General features: G+C 42.0%; 1 protein-coding gene and 1 long non-coding RNA gene across 4 annotated transcripts; one reads left to right on the top strand and one right to left on the bottom strand.

Annotated features, from left to right (window-relative positions):
- LOC4342980 (aspartokinase 2, chloroplastic) lies at positions 1-8,690 on the top strand. Of its 2 annotated transcripts, none has more exons than XM_015792517.3 (13): positions 1-460; positions 586-668; positions 758-798; positions 5,402-5,556; positions 5,894-6,043; positions 6,139-6,234; positions 6,598-6,714; positions 6,917-7,036; positions 7,118-7,210; positions 7,291-7,407; positions 7,851-7,967; positions 8,164-8,226; positions 8,320-8,690. In XM_015792517.3, exons 1-13 carry the CDS (start codon positions 47-49, stop codon positions 8,473-8,475), a joined length of 1,722 nt encoding a protein of 573 aa, XP_015648003.1. In that variant the 5' UTR covers positions 1-46; the 3' UTR covers positions 8,476-8,690. The 2 variants fall into 2 exon arrangements, with proteins under 2 accessions (XP_015648003.1, XP_015648002.1); XM_015792516.3 differs by having other exon boundaries at positions 7,291-7,413.
- Positions 8,691-11,651: 2,961 nt separating this feature from the next.
- Positions 11,652-12,601, bottom strand: LOC136357365 (uncharacterized). Of its 2 annotated transcripts, XR_010742684.1 has the most exons (3): positions 12,454-12,601; positions 12,122-12,347; positions 11,652-11,981 (listed from the first exon to the last, which is right to left on the bottom strand). It is a non-coding gene; the product is annotated as an uncharacterized lncRNA (long non-coding RNA). The 2 variants fall into 2 exon arrangements; XR_010742683.1 differs by having other exon boundaries at positions 11,652-12,347.
- Between the last annotated feature and the right edge of the window lie 9,847 nt (positions 12,602-22,448).

Genomic DNA, 22,448 nt, shown 5'->3' with positions numbered 1-22,448 from the left:
GCCCTCGGCCACCCGGCGCCTCCTTCCCTCCCTACTCTCTCTCCACATGGCGGCGGCGGCGGCTCTCCGGTGCAACCCGCGGCCCTCTGCGGCGGTTGCTCTCCGCGGTGCCGCCGCAGCCCCGCAGGTCGGGAATGAGGCTGCCTTCGAGCTGCTGGTCGGTGCCACCGAGCCTTGCCTGCGGGGCCGGAGGAGGGGTGCGGGGATTCGGTGCCAGCGAAGTGCGGCTGCCAGCGCGGTCGTCGTCGAGAAGAAGAGTCGCGCGGTGGAGCCGGCGCGGGAGGGGGCCAATGCCGGTCACACGGAGTCGGAGCTCACCGTGGTGATGAAGTTCGGCGGGTCGTCAGTGGCGTCGGCCGAGCGGATGCGGGAGGTGGCCGATCTCATCCTCAGCTTCCCCGAGGAGCGGCCGGTGATCGTACTCTCCGCCATGGGGAAGACCACCAACAAGCTTCTGATGGTATACCTACCTCCTTGCACCAGAACCCCAGTTCTGTTGTTACCCTGAATACTCGTGCGCGTTGGTTCTGTGATAGAGAGGTGTTTGATAAGTCTCAAGCACTGACTCCTTGATTTTGCTTCTAGGCTGGGGAGAAAGCGGTGGGCTGTGGTGCAACAAATGTGTCGGAGCTTGATGAGCTCACCTTTATTAAGGAATTGCATTTTGGGTGTGATTCTGATTCAAAATGCTTTACTTTCATTGGGTGGATTGATTTGAAACGCTTTACCTAATTTCTTGCTGTTTTTCTTTATCTAGGACCATTGATCAACTTGGATTGGATAGGTCAATTGTTTCCGGTAAAGACATTTCACACTTGCTTTAGCATTTTTTTTCCGACTATATAAGGTTTAAGTCTCATCTATGGTATTGGAGAACTTTGAGGTCATGAAACATGTGCACAGGGAACTTTTGTTTCTTTTTGTTGTAATTGAAGTGGAATACAGGATGTTAAGTTCAAATTGGTCAGTAGAATGTGCACTGCATGCTGCATGGGTCATTTTGCCTTTGCAACACTATTACTACTAATAATTTGGCCGTGCTAATGCTACGGTAGCATTTAGTAATATAAAGAATATATATGCTTTTGACAATCAAGCATAAAAATAAAATAATATAGATTTAATACTAAAAAAGTGACATTATAAGTTATTATATTGTTAAATACATAGCCACACTAGTAAAAATAACATCACAGTTTTTTCATCTTTTGAAACCATCTGAATCCTAATAATATATAAATTCACAATCAGTGCGTATCCAACACCATCTAATGTTTGATGAATACCTCGTTTACAATAAAATTTATTATCTGCTATAAGATGTCTAGCATTTTTTTTTAGAAATCATAAAAATATAGCTTTTTCTATACACCTGCCACCAAACATAATTTTCCTTCTATTTTATCTGCTCACATCACCCAGTTAAACGTTAGGAGGAGTAACGTTGTTATTCTTTTTATAAATCGGCAAATCCATCTCTCCCATAGTTCCATATGGAGGCACTGGCCAGCTTCAACATTCAACCCAATGCACTTGTATCAACGCCCTCATCGAGGATTTACCATATGGTTACCTATATATTGAGATGTTAACGTAGATAGATAATAAAAATACTTAGTACGATACCAACGCTAATAAGTACATTTAGAACATAAACATTAAGCATGTATTTTTGAAAGAGAAATCAACCTACCAGCCATGAAAGCATCAGTTGCATCCCATGTCTTATCCATTGAACAGTTTAAAGTATTGCTGTCCATGTACACACATAAATTGAGTATTGTGTTTTCCAAGTACAGGCAAATTATCTGAGCAATCTAGGATCTGCCAGTTCTATTTATCCTCTAATGTTATACTTAGGCCCCGTTCGATGCTTCCAAAAGGAGGTAAATTTTTTCACGCACGCGAAACGAGAAACCTCATTAGCACATGATTAATTAATTATTAACTATTATAATTTTGAAAAAATGGATTTAATTGCCTTTTTTAAACAACTATATAGAAACTTTTTTAAGAAACACACCATTTAACAGTTTGAAAAGCGTGCTAACGGAAAACGAGGAAGTTGAAGAAAAGAACTAAGCCTTACACTGAAACTGAGGTTTCATTGGCCATCCAAAAAAGAATCAATCAAGATGCTCATACCCTGAAGGTTATGTTTTAGGATGGTCAACGTTTCAAATCAAAGATAGGACAAACTCAAATGTATAAATATTAATTGGATTCATTTACCTGTCAGCCAATGCCTCGACTTATGATTGATGGAGGAGTCATAGTTGCCTTGTATACCTTGAAGCAGCAATTGAAGCTCCTGCTGTCTACAAGGCAAAATTTATCAGATTGGTACTTCTAAATGGATAGCAGATAGTACATTCTAGTATAGACTTTTCTTTGTATGCTTGATTTAGCTATAGGCCACTATCACTATTATATCTATACTTATTAGTTGCTTACACAACAGTACATATAATACAATGAACAAGTAGCACTTTACAACAAAGATTGCAATATTTGAACCCGTTTCATTCGTTTAATGTCAACAAATAATTAAAATCTAAGTTCAACTGCAAAAGGAAAAGAGAACCAACCATATTTTGCCACTAAGCAACCATCGCTGCAAAATTTAAGGCAACATAAATATTATGCTATTATGTTAAAGACCCATTACTTTCTGAAAAAAAAACAGAATAAAGCAAGACAAATAATACAAGAGCTTGTTGGTTAACTGATGAGAAATACTGAGATAAATAAAATCGCACATCCCAATAAGCTGCCATAAGTAGAAACTGGACATTAAGGCTATGTGATCTGGGAAAGAAAAAATATACTTCAGTGTGCTGTGACCTTGGAAGAACATGGATGCTTCTGTTACCTTATCTCTGTTTACCTTCTTTCTTTATGTCTAAAATGTCTGCACTACAATGAAAAGCAAGCTTTAACTATTCTAATCAGCATGATAATTGTAAAGGAAAGGAAAAGAAACAATTATATTCCACATGAGAGGTACTCAGCTTTTAGCAATGTTTTTTTTCCTCGAAAATGCAAGAGAATTGCGTTTCATTTCATTAAGGGGAAGAAAATAAAGGAAAAAAAAACAAAGTAGGAGAGACCAAAGCCCTCCTACCGTGAAAACACACACCCATGCCCCGGCCAACCCCGGCCATCTAGCTGCCTAGGTTTGCCGAACCACTAAGAAACAGCTTTTAGCAATGTGATTTGTGTTCATCTAATGCACAATCTGTAAACCCCAGTGTAAGAACAAATGGACCTGATCATCCTCAGTAGTAAATAAGAGACTGAAAATCCCTCTGCTAGATAAGTTGGCAGCAGCTACACCCATCTGTGGAACAGTAGAACACTTAGTAGTGCAAACTACAAAATACACAAAGTTGACATCTCAATAAATTGTACGTTTGCACTCAAAGTTTATTTTGCAAAACAACACACAAGCTCATCTAGAAGGAAGATTTCATCAGCATAGAGCCACAGACCAAAAGGCATATTTACTTATTCAAGACTATCTTACGGAGAACTGAAGATTCTAATGCACCTGTTTATCAATGCAACAATTATTACCTACCACTGACTATACAATTAGAAATAAGCACCTAGCAGATAGTGCTAATTGTACTCTAGTATATCGTGAACTATATAACAATTTAACAAGGACATTTGGCATCAGTTATCCAGTGTCCAGTAGGTCCGAAGAACTTGATCAACAACTGCACGGCTTGAAGAACATCTGCAGCTGTAGGAAGCAAGAATGAACAGTGATCTTATTACCTAAAAGAACACTGCCAAAATAGCAGCAAATCACTGGATAATAGTAACTACTGCAGCAAGTGTAAGCTATCTGAAAAACAACATTTTGGCAGATGCTAAACAAGTTTCTATTTACTGAATTTTTAAACAACAGATCAACATAATGCATACTTTAGTGAATTTACAGTTTTGACTTCCGAGGACAAAGTGTGCAGATAAATGAAAATGAACACATTAGCAGCTATAATTCTTGTTGATGCAAAAATCAACTAATCAAGTGAAGGGTACCTGATTATTTTCGGATGGCAGAGTGGCAATGTAAGGGTGTCATCCTTATAAATTGGTCCTGTCCCCAACTGTTGCAAGCCTCTGTAGTACAATGTTTATGAAGCTCAAATTAACTTACTGCATATACTTATAGGCAGCCTGTACCAGTACCAGCTCAAATTAGAGGCATTCCACCAAGCAATGAAGATGGCTGTCACTCTGTTCGGTCGTGGAGGTGGAGTGGCCACTGCTTCAGGAATCAGGCGTCGGCAGATGGAGCGCCGGTGTATTAGGCCGCAGAAGGTTGGGTACGGCGGCCGTCGCCACGGAGTGGATAGCGAGCCTGTGTCTTGTTGGCTGAGTTGCCAGCCCCCCTGCAGCGACGAGTCAGTGGACGACGGGAGGAGTCGAGGTCAGCGGCGATTTTATGGCGATGATGGCGAATCTTGAGAGAGGTTGATCGAGGGGCGCGATTAGGGTTAGGCACCGTGGTCCTGGAGAATTGGAAAAAAGGGGAGGAGCTTACCTGTGTGCAGTGAACGGACCTTGAGGTCGACGTGACTATGTATCGGCGGTGGTGGCGCCTGAGGCGGAGGACGCAGCGGCGGCGTCGCTTTGTCGGAGATCGGTGAGGTGTCGAAATCGGCGGCGGAGGGATGGCAGCATGAGTACGAATCGACGGAGGTCGAGGAGGAAGAGGGCGGTGCGGTTTCCGGTGTCAACGTCGGAGGCAGGTGTCGAAGAGGCGCTCGTGACCTGGGAGGGGTGAGCGCGATCTGGGTGGGGAGGGAGGTGCGTGATCTGATCTGGATCGGGAGGGAGGTGTGACGCTGTCGGATGGAACTCATCAGTTGATTTTCAATCGTTGGATGTGTCACATGATGAATGAGTAAAACAACTTGTTGAACTATAGGGTAGATGAAATGACAACATGCGTGCATCATGTAGCATGATTTCTCAAACTTCATTCCTATTTGTTAGGTTGCACCCATTCATCGATCTCAGAAGCCTATCATTGTTATCAAGAAAACTGTTGAATATGATGGAAATACTTGAAAGTATGGTTTAATGAAATTCTGTGTAAAAACAACTGCCGTTCTGTGTTAGTTTCACAAAGGGTAGTTAGGTTTCTGAAATTTACTCATAATGTATTAATCTCTATCTAGTTTCTGGCATTGCTTTATTATACTATGCTAAATGTATGGTGTTTATTGCTTTAGTATAAATTGCTTATGTCTAGAGTGATTGTGGAAAGCATTGTTAGATCATTATTGGGCTGTAATGTTACATTAGCTTCCATTTTCTTTGGTACATCAATTACCCTTGATAGACGCAACATAGAAATTACCATAGTCAATATGAAATATTGCAGGCTTGTCGGATGAGCTTGAGCAACTTCTTAAGGGAATTGCTATGATGAAAGAGCTTACTCTTAGGACAAGAGACTATCTTGTTTCCTTCGGTGAATGCATGTCAACAAGGATATTTGCGGCACTTTTGAATAAACTTGGGGTGAAAGCACGTCAGGTATATTCTCTTCAATTGAATTTCTTTTATCCGCTCTACCTTGTTGATTTAAATATTCCTTCTTGTTTGACATCTCTGAATATAGCCAGTGCTTACTGCTATTTTCAGTATTATTTTAGTTCGTATAGCCTAGCAGTCAGCCAGCAAAAGTCATTTATGTACCGAAAACAATACAAATGTACAAGTGTTCTGAATTTATATTAATTCTTTTCTATCCAACAGGTGCTTCTTTAGATAAGAAATACCCAACGTATTTTTTGAAGTTATACCAATGATACTTTAGCTAAACCCAGAATTTTGATACAGCTATAATTAATTGATTCTTGATATTTTGCAGTATGATGCATTTGAAATAGGCTTTATAACCACTGATGATTTCACAAACGCTGATATTCTGGAAGCAACTTATCCTGCCATTGCAAAGAGGCTACATGGGGACTGGGTTACTGGTCCTGCTATTCCAATAGTCACTGGTTTTCTCGGAAAGGTTGGCCATCTAACCCATTTTACACATTTTAATTGAATGGTACCGATACTCCATGTCTCCATCTGTCCTTATAGTGTTCACATGTGAACTTGTAGGGATGGAAAACTGGTGCAATCACCACTTTAGGCAGGGGTGGTAGTGACCTGACAGCTACTACCATTGGCAAAGCCTTGGGATTAAGAGAAATCCAGGTTTGTTTTACAGTTGATACCATATCTTGCAATTAGATTATTTTGCCTCTGGTAACCTCTACCATTGACAATTACTATTTTCAGTAAGGACAAAAAATGCCCATTTTGTTCCCTGTTGCCATTACGTTAGCCTTTCGTCAAATGCACTCCATTAGCCCCATGCAAAAAGTCCATTTAATCATTGGAAGTGTAATGTCAGCATAGAGAGAGCTTCATACTCTCCATCGCCATCACCAACTCATGTTTGTAATTATCAGAACTTGCTCAAATTTACTTTCCTACTAAGCATCCTGTTTTACTTGTTTGTTTTAATTCTCAATGCAGTGAACTTATATTTCTTCCCATATTCCTAAATCCTAATAGGTTTGGAAAGATGTTGATGGTGTTTTAACTTGTGATCCTAATATTCATCCAAATGCGAAACCTGTGCCATACTTGACATTTGATGAGGCAGCTGAACTTGCCTATTTTGGTGCACAGGTACCGCATGATTTTTATCACTTTTATTTATCTATCCATTTGTAAAAGTCAATGTTATTTTTTCAGTGGGTTTTCTTTTAGTAAAACAGTTTCCCTTTTAGATGGTTTACTTTTTAGCTTAATAATTTAGTGACCAATTGGTTGTCTTCTATATATCCATTTGTTATCTGCTTACAGAAATCCCTTTACTAACTAATTCTAGGTTTTGCATCCACAATCGATGCGACCAGCTAGAGAAGGTGATATACCTGTCAGGGTTAAAAACTCTTATAACCGCCGAGCCCCTGGTACACTCATTACTAAAGCTAGAGATATGAGTAAGGTTTGATGCTTGACTATTTTCTAATATTGGACTCATCTACTTGTTGGTTGCAACTTATTGAGTCTTGGATGACTTTTTCAGACTGTTTTGACTAGTATTGTACTTAAATCAAATATTACAATGCTTGATATAGTGAGCACACGGATGCTTGGACAATATGGTTTTCTAGCTAAGGTACAGCTAGAGCTTACACATTCTTAAGTTTAATCTTGTATTTTATTCTTTTAGTTGTAATATTTGTATTGCTTCTTCAGGTCTTTTCAATTTTTGAAGATTTGGGCATCTCTGTTGATTGTGTAGCTACAAGTGAAGTCAGCATATCTTTGACCCTGGATCCATCAAAACTCTGGAGTCGTGAATTGATCAAGCAGGCAAATGTTTGGACCTGAATCCATTCTTTATTATTTCTCATGATTATTTGATTTTTGTCCAAGCTGCCTTTTTTTGGGATCTTGTTGAGCAGTCTTCTTCATTTTTTATTTTGTACCAAGGAAAAAAAAACTGCCACTACCATATTTAAATCTGCTCAGGACCTCAACCGCAGGCATTATATTGCATAAGGAAGTAAATATACTAGAACTATGAATCATTCAAGAATTAAGATAAGGAATATTGAATGTTGTGCTCAGTAAAAAAAAAGTGGTAGTTGTGCCTTTGATGAAATCTTGAAATTATAAAAACAAATTATTGGTTGAGGATAATCTTCGAAGACTCTAGCATATTTCGACACAAATGAACAAGTTACTAGGTTCCAATTAATGATGCATCTTCCAGCTTGATGTGCTTGTAGTTCATCTCTAGTGATATGTGCCAGGAACTTGATCATGTCATCGAAGAACTTGAAAAGATAGCAGTTGTTCACCTACTGCAGCATAGATCGATAATTTCGTTAATTGGAAATGTGCAGAGGTCATCTTTGATTCTTGAAAAGGTAAATGCTTGTCCCCTAACTTTAACTGTCTCTACATCCATAATGTTGTTCTGAAGTTCCAATTTCAGCTACGGTTAATATCTGTTTAATGCTAGCTTGTGGGAAACATCTCAGAAATATCCTGCTCAAGCAGCATGGAACACAGCTTTTGTTTTTCTTCCCAATACATGGTTGATATCCATTCTCATTTTGTCAGGCTTTCAACGTTTTACGTACAAATGGAGTTAATGTTCAGATGATCTCACAAGGGGCATCCAAGGTGCTTATATTTTCTTTCATGTTTGATTTTGATGATGGATTGCAATTTTGTGTGATTCCTGACTGATGAAAGAAACCTATCATCCTTAAACAGGTGAACATTTCCTTGGTGGTCCATGACAGTGAGGCAAAGCAGTGCGTTCAAGCCCTCCACTCAGCATTCTTTGAGAGTGGTTTCTTGCCAGAAGTCAATGATATTCTGCAGGACGACTCTGTGGCACATTCCAATGGCACAGTTTACAGGCATTAGTCAGAAGTTTAATCCTTATGTTGTACTGTAGTTATACCATTTGCAGCCTCAGAATCTGATCGTTCTCAGGCTAAAAACCCAATGTTGTAGGAGGGAAGGAGCAATTCCGGCTTTTTATAGTATTCTAGTTGGCTCTGGTTTACTACCAAAATGGGCATACTACCATTGTTACCATTCTTTGCAGAGCAAGTAATTGCTAGGGAGCTAGTAGCCTAGTACCCGTTCCTATTTGCAAAATGTCCACATTCACAGGCCAAGTGCTTGTGTGGTTGGGCACGTTAGTTTCTGACAAAAACTAACATAGCATGTGCATTACACTTGCTTTATATTCTCGAAATAATTTGAACGGTGAATGGCGTTATAAGTCGGAGAACTGTGGCTGGTAGGCCTGAAAGAAATCCTAGATCTTGAGGGGGAACGGAAGAGACGGGATTTTTTTTTACAATTTGGTCCTTTTCAAAAACTTATTATATAAATATATCCTTGAGAAAACTTATTTAAAAAAGTCCTTTTTGGTGTGCCAGAGTAGCCAGCGCCATCGTCCAATGGGACGGCACCACCCCTTGCCACTGTGACAACGCGATAGCCCAATATTGACGTTGGGGGGAGCCCCTCACCCCCCCCCTCCCCTCACACACCATTGCACCTACCCTGTCTAAGCTCGAGTGCCGCTCTTACTCTCTCTCCTTTCTACTCAAATCCACTTAAGAGATTTAGGGACAATTGCTTATCTGACTCCGTTTTAAGCTGTAACTATTAATTTGACCATACTTTTTAAAGTTTGCTTATTTGACCCTCTTCAAAAATGAAGCTCCCGTCTGACCTCCATTCCACGACTCCGTTAAGGTTTTTTTTTAAAAAAAGAAAATGTTTATAATATTCCTAATACCCAAAATACCCTCCAAACCTTATCTACTGTCTTGTGCAACACACTCTCTCTCTCGTGCAAATCGTGCGGTGGCGGCGAGCTACGCGTGCGGCGACGGCGGCGGTGTGAAGCGGAGCCCCACCGGCACCCGCTCGTGGAGATGGAGGGCTGCGGTGGCGGCGCTCTGAGGGGGCACGGAGGAGCTCTGTGGGGGCGGCGGCGGCGTGGGGACGGCGGCGGCGAGGGGGCTACGGTGGCGTCGGTCGTGGTTGGAGGTAGCGGCAATGCAGCGTCGCCGGCGCATGGAGGTGACTGTGGTGGCGCCAGCTCGTGGGTGGAGGTAGCGGCAGTGCCGGCTCGCGAGCGGAGGGAGAGAGCAGCGGCGGCGGCGGTATCGGTGCGCGCAGGAGCAGCTGCTTCGCGCTGTTGGGGTGGCGGTGGGAGGGCCACGGCGAAGCTGTGGCTGACCCCAGCGACGACCCGAGGAGCTGCGGCGGTGCGCTGTCCTTGGCGACCCCGACGTCGCACGGACCTACGCGGAGGAAGGTAGCTTGTCCCACCGTCATGCCGACCCCTGTCGTGAAGCTATCACCACAGCGCCATATCTTGGATTTTTCACATTTTGGTCCTTTTGAAAAACTTATTTCGTAAATAGACCCCTGGAAAAACTTATCCCAGAAATGGTCCTTTTCGAGGCGCCAGAGTGGCTGGCGACGCCAGCCTCTCTGGCGCCGTCCCCCTGCCGACGTGGTGGGGCGATGCTGAGGTGGCTGGGAGGAGCGCGCCAGAGCGCCAGAGCAACTTTTTTATTTTTATTTTATTTTTTTGATATTTTTTTCACACTTAGGAACTCAAACGAACCAACCATAAAAAAATAAACTCAAACGGACGAAATATGTGGCATGTGGAACTTTCCAAAGCTCTACCAAAAAACTTCTCTCCTCGAGAACACAATCTTGCAAGCGGAATTTGGAGGTTTTAATATCGCCGAACCCGGTGAAGTTGGGGAGAATCGGATGTAACTTTTTATGTACATGTCCGTGGATATATTATTTGCCTGATTCTGAGTCCGTATGAGAAAGTTACGCTCATTTTATGTGGTTATATTTCACCTAGTGGTAGATTGCATTATTTTCGAGTTTAATTTTTTTTGTGGTTGGTTGCATCGTGATCCTAAGTGTGAATAAACATCTGAAAAAATAAAATAAAAATAAAAAGGTTGTAACTCCATATAGAGAAACAGGAATGGAGGCTAGGGGTAGGGGATGGGGGGGGGCGCCAGCCATACTGGCCCTCCTCCCTAGGGCGGCGCCAGCCATGCTGGTACCCTCCTCCTGCCATGTCGGTTCGCGTGTGCCATGGTGGCAGGAGGACGGCGCCAGAGAGGCTAGCGCCGGTACCGCGCCAGCCACTGTGGCACCCCAAAAAGGACCATTTCTAGGATAAGTTTTTCTAGGGGTCTATTTGCGAAATAAGTTTTTCATAAGTACCAAAATCTGAAAAATCCAGGCGCCATATCCCAGCCCAACCTTTTCCCCTTGATTGCTAGTGCTTTGCATGTGGTTGGGAGAAATAATCGTTGAATGATGGAAGGAAGTGCTGTACATGGCAAGGAGAAATCATCATATGTTAGTTTGGGCATGCTTGGATTTCTTTGCTACCATTTCTTTTTTTCCTTTTATTTCTCTTCTTTTAATTTGTATGTAGAAAGCGGAAAGATGGATAATTTGCCCTTTAGTTAACACCGTTATCCAATCTTCACAGAATAAGGTCAATATTGCTCTTCAATTTTAAAAAATGGGGTCAAATAAGCAAACATAAAAAAATAAGGTCATATTGATAGTTAAGCTTCAAAACAGGGTCAATTGAGCAATTGCTCCCGAAGATTTATTGGTAAGAGACTTCCTATTGTTTGCTATTTTTTTTTTACATTCGAGTGTTCTTTCTTAAAACAGCATAACTTTCTCATATAGACTCGGAATCTTGAGAGGGTCCTAGATCTAAGGAATTCGGTAAGTGGTCACTTAGTTGGGAGTGTCTTATCGAATATGTGGAATTATTCGATTCTTGAGACATTGCAAGGAGAATGAATTCAAATTTCAGAGATCGATCTATGAGAAATACTTGAAGAAATATTTACCGAGTGTTTGGCAGGATGCTTGAAGAGTTATATGGTCCGTAATTAGATTATGGCAAATTTTACTACATGATACTCAAAGTTTGTGGCATTTGCTGCTAGACACCCAAAGAACGTGTTACTTCCTATGGACACTGCAAAAATGTGATAATTAGCAGCTGGATATCCGAGGCATTATTTTATTATTTTAGATAAAAAAAGAGAGAGAAAGAGCCTTGAAAGTATCGAAATACCCCTAGAAATATTCTACTTCCTCTTTTCTTTCATCTCATCTCACCCTGCCTTCCCGAGCAGCCGTGGGTGGCTGCAGCCACGGGGAGCGGCACGATAGCTTCCCAGCTGTACGCGTGTGGGTCGCGTGTCCCCGTCACCGCGTGCCCTCGATGTCCAGCACCACGCGTGGTGTGCCGGCACGAGCGGCCGCACCGTGCTCGGGAAGTCGGAGGCGCTCCGCGACATCGCGATGATGAGCGAGTGCACCACCACTCCCAGCTCCAGCACCTCCACCAACAAGGATGCGCAAAGCGAAATCGATTAAGAAAATAAGAACAACAATTTTGATTTGATTTTTTTCTTAATTTTGTTGCATTTTTTTGGCCATCGGTTTAGATTTCCTTCCTTCCTACACGGTCCGCACTCACCCACGCACTAGGTTGCTTGCTGCTCTCGCCGTTCGCCGTTGCTTCGCGGCAAGCATCGATCGAGCTAGTGAAGATAGATATGTGCGGCGGCGCCATCCCGCTGATCAACAGCCACGGCCCTGGCGGCAAGAGGAGCTAGCCTCTCCGTAGCCGATGAACTCTGGCCGCCGCGGCGCCGCCGCAGCACGCCAGCGACGACGACTTCACCAATTCACCACCACCACCGCTGTAGCTCCACCGGCCGAGCAAGGTAATTAAATAGAAATAGCAATGTAATTAAATAGTAATACAGCTTGATTACCATTAGTTTGCATACATATGAACTGAACTACCTGATTTTGCATGCATACGAACTGAACTACTGATTGCTATGCGTGCAGCGGCGGACGAGGAGGAGCAGTCGATGGCGAGGGGAGCGGAGGACGCTATACCGGGGAATCCGGCGCAGGCCGTGGGGGAAGTGGGAGGCGGAGATCCGCGACCATGGAATATAATAAAATAATGAGGCAGGTGTCCAGCAGCTAATTACCATATTTTTCAGTCTCTATGAGAAGATACACTTTTATTGGGTGTCTCACAGCAAAAACCACAAACTTTGAGTGTCTTGTAGAAAAATTTGTCTTAGATTATCGCCCAAAGACCATGTGTTATGTGCATTTAGGTTCACAAGTACAAAAAAAGGTAAGGGGCATATGTTTACACCTAAATTTGACACCTAGATGCGAAAGAGAAATATTGTAAAAATTTCGAAGGCGTCGTCGGGTTTCTTTCATGGAGTTGGTCAGACCACCATATATAGGCCGGTTTGACCGATGTGTACGGTTGGTTTGATCGGCGGCATGTGACCAGCCAGACCGGTAGAGTGCGAGTTCATGTCGAATTTTGTCAGGTCTCGGGTTTCCTTGCATAGAGAGGTGATTTTCGAGTTCTAATTGATCTCTACCTTGAATTTGATGTGAAAGAGAACTGTATTGGAGGCAAGACCAACACCTTTATAAGAGACAAGACCGGTTCAATTAGAGACAATCTACTTTCAACCCAATTAGCCAAGAATCTTTTTTTCAATATGACATCTTTTTTGCCTAGTTTAGTGCAAAACTATTTTGTAGGTTTGTCCTGTAAACCTTCCGTTCACTCACGAGACGGATATTTATCTTTTGTTCCATCTAAATCGGCTCCGCTTGCCGGTTTAATCTTACAAAACTCATCTTGATCTAGTTTTTGCTAGGTTGAGGTGGTTAGCGACTCCATATTGAACGCGCAAAGATATAGCATAGAGGGGGGAGGTGAATAGGCTTTCCTGAAAATTACAAACAAATTCGCAACGGTAAAATTCAGTAGGCCCGGGAACACCGGAACTTCCGGTCTGCTCAGAATGCCCGGAACTTCCGGTGTTCTTACTACCGGAACTTCCGGGCGATAGTAAAACCTAAAGATTTAACAGGGACTTGAACTAAATTGTACGAAATAAACTACAGGATGACAGAGCAGATACACAACTATAGCAACATGCACAGAATCATCACAAAGAGGACAAGGACGATTTTTTTCCCGAAGTTTGGATCTTGCAATCCTACTCTCCGTTGAGGTGCTCCAAAGAGGCGGGCCTCGATTAACCCCTTGCTTCACTTGTGCAAAGATCCCAGAAGAAGTCCAAGGCCTTCAACTCAACACCCGTAGGTCATTTTCTAGAATTGAGTGACCACCAAGATCCAACTCACAAATCCTTCTAGAAAAAGACCACAAGTGTAAGTTGCTTTACTTAGGAGAACCTCTGAAATCTCAGCACAAGAATCTTTACTCACTTACCTCGTTTCCTTGCGGAGGTGAGGAAAACCTTCACAAATCTTCCCAGGACATCTACAAGATCTTTGGAAGCTCGCGGGCGACACCTAACCGTATAGGAGAAGATCTCCAAGAGTAATAAGCCCAAGTGACAGCCCACAATATATCCAAAGTGCTCAATCAAACCTAATCTTCAAACCTTCTCCAAATCACTCCTACACTCTCATCAATTCTCTCAATCTCACAAGAATGTCTCTAGATTTGATGGAGGAAGCAAAGAGATCTTGGGAGAGGCTAGAAGAACCTAGGGTATGAAAGAACTGAAGTGAAATGGCCAAAAAAAAAAGAACTAGGTGTGATCTGGATATATATAACAGCTAGGTAACGTCATCTAGCCGTTACTCACATTTTTGAACTGGAAGGAGTCCGGAACTTCCTGACACCCGGAACTTTCGGACAACTCACAAGGTTCGGAAGTTCCGGGTCCAGGGACCGGAACTTCTGGCCAGCTTTCTCTGTCCGGGCCAGAGCCATTTCCAAAAATAGCTCCCAAAAATATTCTACCACTTGGATCTCACTAAGAGCACTTTTTATATCCCAGAACCACACTTGGAGCCCCTCTTAATAGTACGGTTTTTCCTAAAACTCGATTTCAAATATTAAACTATCCTATTGTCCTTCGAGTTTCAAATCCGCTTGAATGATGGTTGGTGGGGGGGGGGGTCCTCCAAGCATCTCTTGATCACCTAAGTTCACCTTGGGACTAATCACCTGAGTAACTCAATAAACTCATTAGTCCTTTAACCTTATTCATCATTAATCACCAAAACCCACTAGGGGGATAAATGCAACTTCAATCTCCCCCTTTTTGGTGATTGATGACAATAAGGTTAAAGCTCACAAAGGATTTGATATAAGATTAAGTTTTGAATCGATAGAGGTGAATGAAACTCCCCCTTAAAATATGCATATGGAAAATATGAGTGAAGCTCATATGCATATTAGGAAGGGAGCAAACATGGAGAGTTTCCTTCAACCCTTTTCATTCATGGGATGTAATAAGAGCGATAAATAAATATGACATTAAAAGCAAATGACATGAGAAGCACCGAAAAAGATAAAATTATCACATCACAAAACAAGAAATAAGGCAATCATAGCATGAAGTGATGCAGGGATTATACTTAGCACCTAACAGTCATTACATCCACACATAGAATTTTTACATGTCCATATAGATAGAGGAGTGAAAGGGGGGCAAAGAAGTCTGCCCGGAACTTCCAAGACCAAAGGTCCGGAACTTCCGGACAAACTGTCAAAATGGCAGCAAGGCTGAAAAAGATAACTTGACCTCCTTCGATTGCAATTTTCTCCCCCTTTGGCATCAAGGCACCAAAAAGGGACCAAACCACAAGGGATGAAGGAGATCAATCCTCGTCTCCATCGAAAGGCACAATCTCAGTGCTGGCATTAGAGGGAATCCACTCAGAGGCATCATCAGAAGTAACCTTCTCAGTCGCAGCATCACTCTCCTATACAGCAGCATCCACAGCAGCCTCAGGATCAGTCCCCTCTGACTCAACATTTGGCACCTCATCCCCATCATCATCATCATCACTAGACGTGGAGTTCTCACAGAAGGAGTGAGAGGGACCCTCACCGGCAGCCACATCCCTAGCAGCCTCATATGCAGCAAATGGGTCCTCAAAAGCTTCATCCTCAGAAACATCTGACACATCCTTGCCTGCAGCCTTCCAATCTTCCTTCTGATGCCTCTCAATCTTCTTGACTTTCTTTGCTATCTTGGTGCCCATACAAAAGATAGCTTGAAGTGCCTTCTTGATGGTAGAAGAAGAGCTCGAGCGCTGAGGAGCAACTGAAGGAGCGGCTGAAGCTAAACCTCTAGTAGACCGGGATGGAGGAGGGGGAGCCGCAGCAGAAGAGGAAGGAGCATGAGGGTGGAAAGCCTTCTAATCACGTTGTTTGGAGAAGTAAATTCCTATCATTTCCTCAATCATCTTCATAATGTATGGGGGTATAAATGCAACCTCTCTTAGGATCATAGATGGTCTCAAGAATCTCAAACCAAATGAGCTTCATAACACTGAAGGCAGGGCACTGGTAGCGCATAGAGCAAAGGAGGTGAGCATGCTTGGTAGGAACAGTTGTGGCATCCCCAACCTTTGGAAGCAAGGACCACCTGGAAATGGAATAGATAACTTTATAGTTGGGATGCATACCTCGAGTGGTACCCATGCAACCAAAAGGAGTTCCTTTCTCATACATGAAGCTAGTCCTGTGCATCAATAAGGCTTCCAAATCAAAGAGATGAGGCGTCGTCAGATCCTCTGGATCAAGCTCTAAGGCAGCAGCAAACTGACCCATGGAGACTCTGTATTGTTTCCCCATAGTCATTCACTTGATGAAATGAGTGCCCTTCTTGGTGGTGCCAAAATATGCTGTAGCATAGAACTACCCAATAATCTCCTCATTCCAATCATACTCAAGAGCAAGGATCTCCCCAAGATTCTTTGCCTGACACACTTTGATTACTTCATTAAAGACTGCATTGTTCTTGTGCCTCATGAATATCCAGTCCACATACTTCATCTCTACCACTGGATGGGGTCTTGCCATGAAAACGGAGTTGTACCAATCAACTTGCACAAGAGTGCGAAAGCGGGGATCCTGAGAATTGGCATCCTGCAACTGGGCGCGACTCGCAAGGAGAGGAATAGCGTTGTCAGCACTCTGCAGTGCAGGCCTTAAACTAAATATTTAAATCCATCTGTCGTTTGGGCAATGTAGCACGGAAAACAATGTAGCATGCATATAAATGTATCTGATAACAAAACAGCAAGCTACTGGACTGTCATTTGGGCAAGAATAAAAGATATATTTTCATTGGCTGGTTAGTCTTCAGACAACAACATAAAAATTCAAGGAGAGCTACAGAACACAGGTGTTTACATTGCAATGGGAAGTGCAACACTGCAAATCATATTATTATTTTTATTACAGGAACATTGATGAGTAAGCTGAATATATGTACACCAAAACGAGCTGTTAGCTGCTATATGTACACCAAATTTTGTCAATCCATGATTATAGAGAAAAAAGATGCAATTTCAGAGATGAACTTTCAAATCTGTTGCATGAAGTTCAATTAGAATCCACCCTGCAACCTACAGATCTTATTGTCCCTTAACGTCCAAATTTGACTTGCTAAAATCTACAAGAACCCTAGTTGAAGAGGGAGATGAAAGGAAAAAGAGTAGTAATAGAGTCACCTCACTGGGGAGATCCAATCACCCACACAACTGTCACTAGGGGTGATGTGCAGGCAGAATCCCGAAGAAGGAGAGGACGATAGGAGCGCCGGGAGTAAAGATGGGACTCAACCACAAACTCGTGCATCACATAAAAAACCTAGAAAAAGGAGAGGATGTGAAGAGCAGCTCAACCCAGATCTTGGAGGAGGGAGGCTTGGCGTTGCATCTCGCTGGAGGGGAAGGACGAGGAAAAGGACAATATGCCACTGTTATGATGTGGTTTCAACAAAATGCCACTCAATAGGATACACGGGATAAAATACCACTTAATACATTACATTCAAGATATTTTGCCACTTTGAAGAATTTCACCTATTTTATATTATTTTCGCCCTGTTTTCTTTTCTCCACGTGGAATGACTGAAGTGCCCTCGTCTTCTTTACAAAGATGAGATCAATCCCTTGTCGATCCAAAAATCCACCACGCCCTGCCGCTCGCCCGCCACCTCCGCAGCGCTGCCCACCCACCGCGCGGCTCCTCTAGCGCCGCCGCCCGCGCCCGCACTCCCCTGTCCCTCTGTCTCTCTCCCTGTCTCTCTCCCCAGCGCAGCTCACTCGTTCGGTCCCCATCAGCCGAGCCGCAGGCCTTGGAACTCGGTTGGACAAGAACTTCTTCTGCTGCTATGAATCTGAAAAGTTGAGTTTGATTCTATTTTGTCTATGCCTGTTATTTTTATGTCTGCTTACTACGAATCTGAAACTTTTGGATATGACTGCTGAAGTATAGATCGATCTGATCTATTTGGATCAGCCAAGGGCATTTCAGTTATTTCACGTGCAAGGGAGAAAAAGAAACATGAAGAAAATAAAATAAAATAGGTAAAACTCTCCATAGTGACAAAATATCCTGAAGTCTGCGTATTGTATGGTATTTTATCATGTACATTTTATATTGAATGGTATTTTATTAGGACCACACCATAAGAGTGGCGTATTGTCATTTTTCTCGGGGAAGGACCGGCGGCGGCGACGTCAAGGGGAGCGGCGGCGAGCCGGCGACCTTCGTTCGCGAGAGGGGAATCGTCGCTGCGGCACACGAGCGACGCGAGGAAATTTTCCTGACCTCCCGACACGTGGGATTTTTCCCTTGGGACGTGGATCTGGCCGGTCCAGAAAATGGGCCCATGAAATTTTTCCGCCCGGACCGGCCGCCCTGGGAATAGGCCGGGCTGCCAAATGAGCCCTGATAGAGCAGGAACCCTTTGCCATGTTCGTATTCCAGAGATATAGTGTCGCCTTTGCCATGAGAACATGCTAGGTGCACTAGAAAGCATTCCACCGGGAACAAATTATCCATTCCGTCAGAGGAAGAAAATATACTTCCCACACTGCTGTAACAACAAAAAGAGCTTCATGATATAAGTACAAGAGGCTAAAAGCATTCAAAATAAATAATAGCCAAACACTAACAGATCCTACAATAATAAATTGTATTATTGTACTCCCTCCATTCCAAATCGATCTACATATAGTTTTTTTGAGGTTATTCCTAAATAATTTACATATTTGTGTTCATTCATTAAGTCTATTCGTTATTTGTGCATTGGAGTAAATGGACATTGATGTATATATCCATGCACATAAGTATTTATAACCCACATGCAATATCTTAATTTGATATTGGCTAGAAAATAATGGGAATGGTGCATGCATCAAGTTTGTTGCTAGAGTAAATATAGTATGAGAGAGTTATTAGTTTTTCTTGGTCTTGGTGTATCTATGAAATATGTAGATCAATTTAGAATGGATGGAGTATACGGCAGGAATTAGCACCATTTAGTTATGTGCAATGTATTAGCTGCATCTGATGCTAAAAGTTCCCCAGAAATAACTAGTGCCCAACAAACAGTGTGAAGAAATCTAAAACCAGTGTGAAGATCATAAGCAGGCAAAGAATATTATATTACCATTTTCGCACTACTGCATTAACCTCCTTGTGCATATCCTTCTTTTCTATATAGTTGCAATCCACTCCTATAAAACAGCTAATGAGAGATGTTAGGTCCCGATCTTCCGATAGGTATTGATAAACAGTTGATTTGGGCGGAGTCGCGACACAACTCGATCCGGCTTCTGAATGAACATGCTACTGAGCCCCGCAATCGCAGCACCACGTCTTCTCTAGTTATCAACCGTACTGAAACCCGGTTGACCTCGCCGAGAAGGCTAATCCCTGCATATGAATCAAAGAACACAAGCAAGAACAAGATAGATTGCAACCAAATTGCATATGAATGATTAAGTAGTCGAATTTGGAGTTTCACAAACCGATCTAGCGGCGAATCTATTCTTGACAGAATAATCTAAGCAAAACCCGACTCTAAACGATGACGGCTACTGAATAAGTATCATTAGGGACGTCCTAGAGTTGCCCTAGGGCGCACACCCCCTTGGGCTAAGCCCACGACACAATTACAAAGCCCAAAACCCAAATCAGATTCGAACTGGATGATATACGTGGCTTGTTTTGCAGAATCCCGGTAGCTCAGTAGGAATTTTGATGTGGGACCAAAACCATCTGAAAATAGACTCCATAAGCTTTCCATTAAGTACTCATGGACACCGAAATTCCTTTTAGATAAGCGGCTAAGTCCGTTTGAAGTTGATGCTGTCAGGAGACCCGAATCCGAATCCAAAACATATAGAACTTTGTCTCTTGTTTTCTATGGACCAAAAGTGATGTGGTGAGGTAGAAGTGGACTTGGAGAAGGTCTTGGTTTGGTCCCCAATCAACTTCTTTAATCATCCATATATTCCTTACACTCGGTCTCTTTTCTTTCGCCTAAGCAAATACCTCTGCAAACGAAAACACACAAAATTCATTGTGTAGCAATGTTTGTTTAAATATATAACCAGTAAATCTAATGTAGAATATATGCACCTTTGGTTGATTAATACATAAGGTAGTTATGGTTATATCCGAGCTAGTTGTGTCCTTATCAGCAGCTTCTCATAGAGCCACGTCATCAATAAATCCTCAGCCGTTAGATACGATCTACATGTCCAAGCTTTTTTAGTTACCTGTCCACCTATGTCGAAAAGCTCGGTTACTGGTCAAATCCAGCCCAACTTAACTTGCTGGCCCAGAGCATCCGATCCCCCAGCCTCCCCAAATCGATGAGGCATGCGAGCAGTCTGAGACTCCAAGTGAACTCCCACACGCACAACCCTCGATGGTGGCAGCGAAGGCAATTGCTTCTGAGAACAGATACCATCATGATAGGTAGCCAAGGGTCAATTTTAATGGATGAATATATTTATGTTTCAGATTCCCTCTTTCCATTCTACCTATATATTCATATAATTCTCGCAAATAATCGTCGATCTACTAGGCCAGTTCATTTTGCTCCTGCTGCTGAAGTTTGTTCTCGCTGGATTCATATACCACCCTTTCACCATCATCTTCTTCAATCGCTCCAGCGAGCTAGCACAGGTCAGTGTACGCCAGCGTCCTCTTTCCTTTTGGTCGACTGATTTAATGTTTTCTCCAAAATAAAACCACCATTTCAATTCGTTACCATATGAATTCAATGTTTACAGCATGGTTCATACTTAGTAGAATTATTTTCCCAGTTTGCTATCTAACGTTTATTTGCCCGGAATTACATGTTATTTTTGGTTATTGCCATTGAAGGATGTGGCAAACAATATCACTTAGGCTGCGTTCGGAAGTGCCCATTCCCAACCTTTCTTTTTCGTTTTCCGTGCGCACGCTTTTCAAACTACTAAACGGTATATTTTTTACAAAAAGTTTTTATACAAAAGTTGCTTAAAAAAATCATATTGATCCAATTTTTTTTTTAAAAAAGCTAATACTTAATTAATCATGCGTTAAACACGGCTCCGTTTCAGCCTTAGAATATAACTCAACAAGTGCCACACTTTACACCGATGGGCATGTTAAGCGGATGATATTTTCTAATTAGTATTTCAGTCACGATCTTTACATGATAAAATTATATTAATTAATATATCCATAGTTAAATGTTATTTAAGATACTCCACATCAAGAAAGAGGTCAGATACGCATGTTAGTTCTGAAATAGATTGGATTGGCTCCTGTCTCGATGCATATGTATTGGTTTCTTTCACAGTGAGAGGCTCAGAGCTTCATAGCTTAGCCCACACCACCAGTTACACAGCTTAGCCCACACGACCATTTCTCTTATAAGGCTGAGTTCGGATGAGGGAGATGGGAACCTAACTCCTGTGCACGGAAAACGGAGCGGTCCATTAACACGTGATTAATTAAGTATTAGCTAATTTTTTTTCAAAAATGGATTAATTTGATTTTTTTAAGCAACTTTCGTATAGAAACTTTTTGCAAAAAATACACCGTTTAGTAGTTTGAAAAACGTGCGCGCGGAAAACGAAGAAGAGGGGATGGGAAAAGGTGCATGCGAACACAGCCTAAGTACTTATCCCAACAGGTCAAGCGTTTCTGTACCTATGTCGTGGTGTAGTGTTATACTACAAATAAGCACAGAGTACAACACCTCCAAGGCTCCAAAGCATTCTCAATTTCTCCAGGAAGATGGTAATGACAACAATAAATGAATTAGCATCTACTTTACTACTTATGCATCGTGCTGCCCCCTTAGATTTACACGTTCCTTTCGTTTGGCTGTACGCATCTATGCCCCATACTTTGTAACACACATTCTAATATACTCCTATATCAAGCACACACTTCAACTTGCATTAAGATTCGGAATCCCTCAGCAACGCGTTGTGTATCGTCTAGTTAAAGCTATAATCTAGCCAACCATAATTTAATAGTATTATTTCTTGTTTTCTTTAATTAATATGGTGATGAATTATAGAACTCCAAAGTAAATGTGGTGGTTTTATTACCTCTCAATAGACGGGCATATACTAACAGACAAATATGTAGAAATAATTAAATAGGAAAATTCATTTTATCCGTTAGTGTGTTTTTTCAAGCCATCCACATAGTTATTGAAAAAATAGATGGTAATGTAAATTCGATAAGATTAATTAATACATGATATATCACTTCAAAAACACATAGATTTAAATTCGATCTATCTAAAATATGTTTGTGAATACACACACTTCATAGCCTTTTTTTTTTCAATCTGTATAGATCAACTTTTTAATAAACTTATATGTATCTGAAGTGATATACCCGTATATATTGATCTATCTTACTAAAAAATTTAAATTTTTCATGACTATTAGATGACATG

The sequence above is a fragment of the Oryza sativa genome, chromosome 7 (genome assembly GCF_034140825.1).
Source record: "Oryza sativa Japonica Group chromosome 7, ASM3414082v1".
In the NCBI taxonomy this organism is placed as follows: domain Eukaryota; kingdom Viridiplantae; phylum Streptophyta; class Magnoliopsida; order Poales; family Poaceae; genus Oryza; species Oryza sativa.
This window is presented reverse-complemented; position numbering and strand designations above follow the sequence as displayed.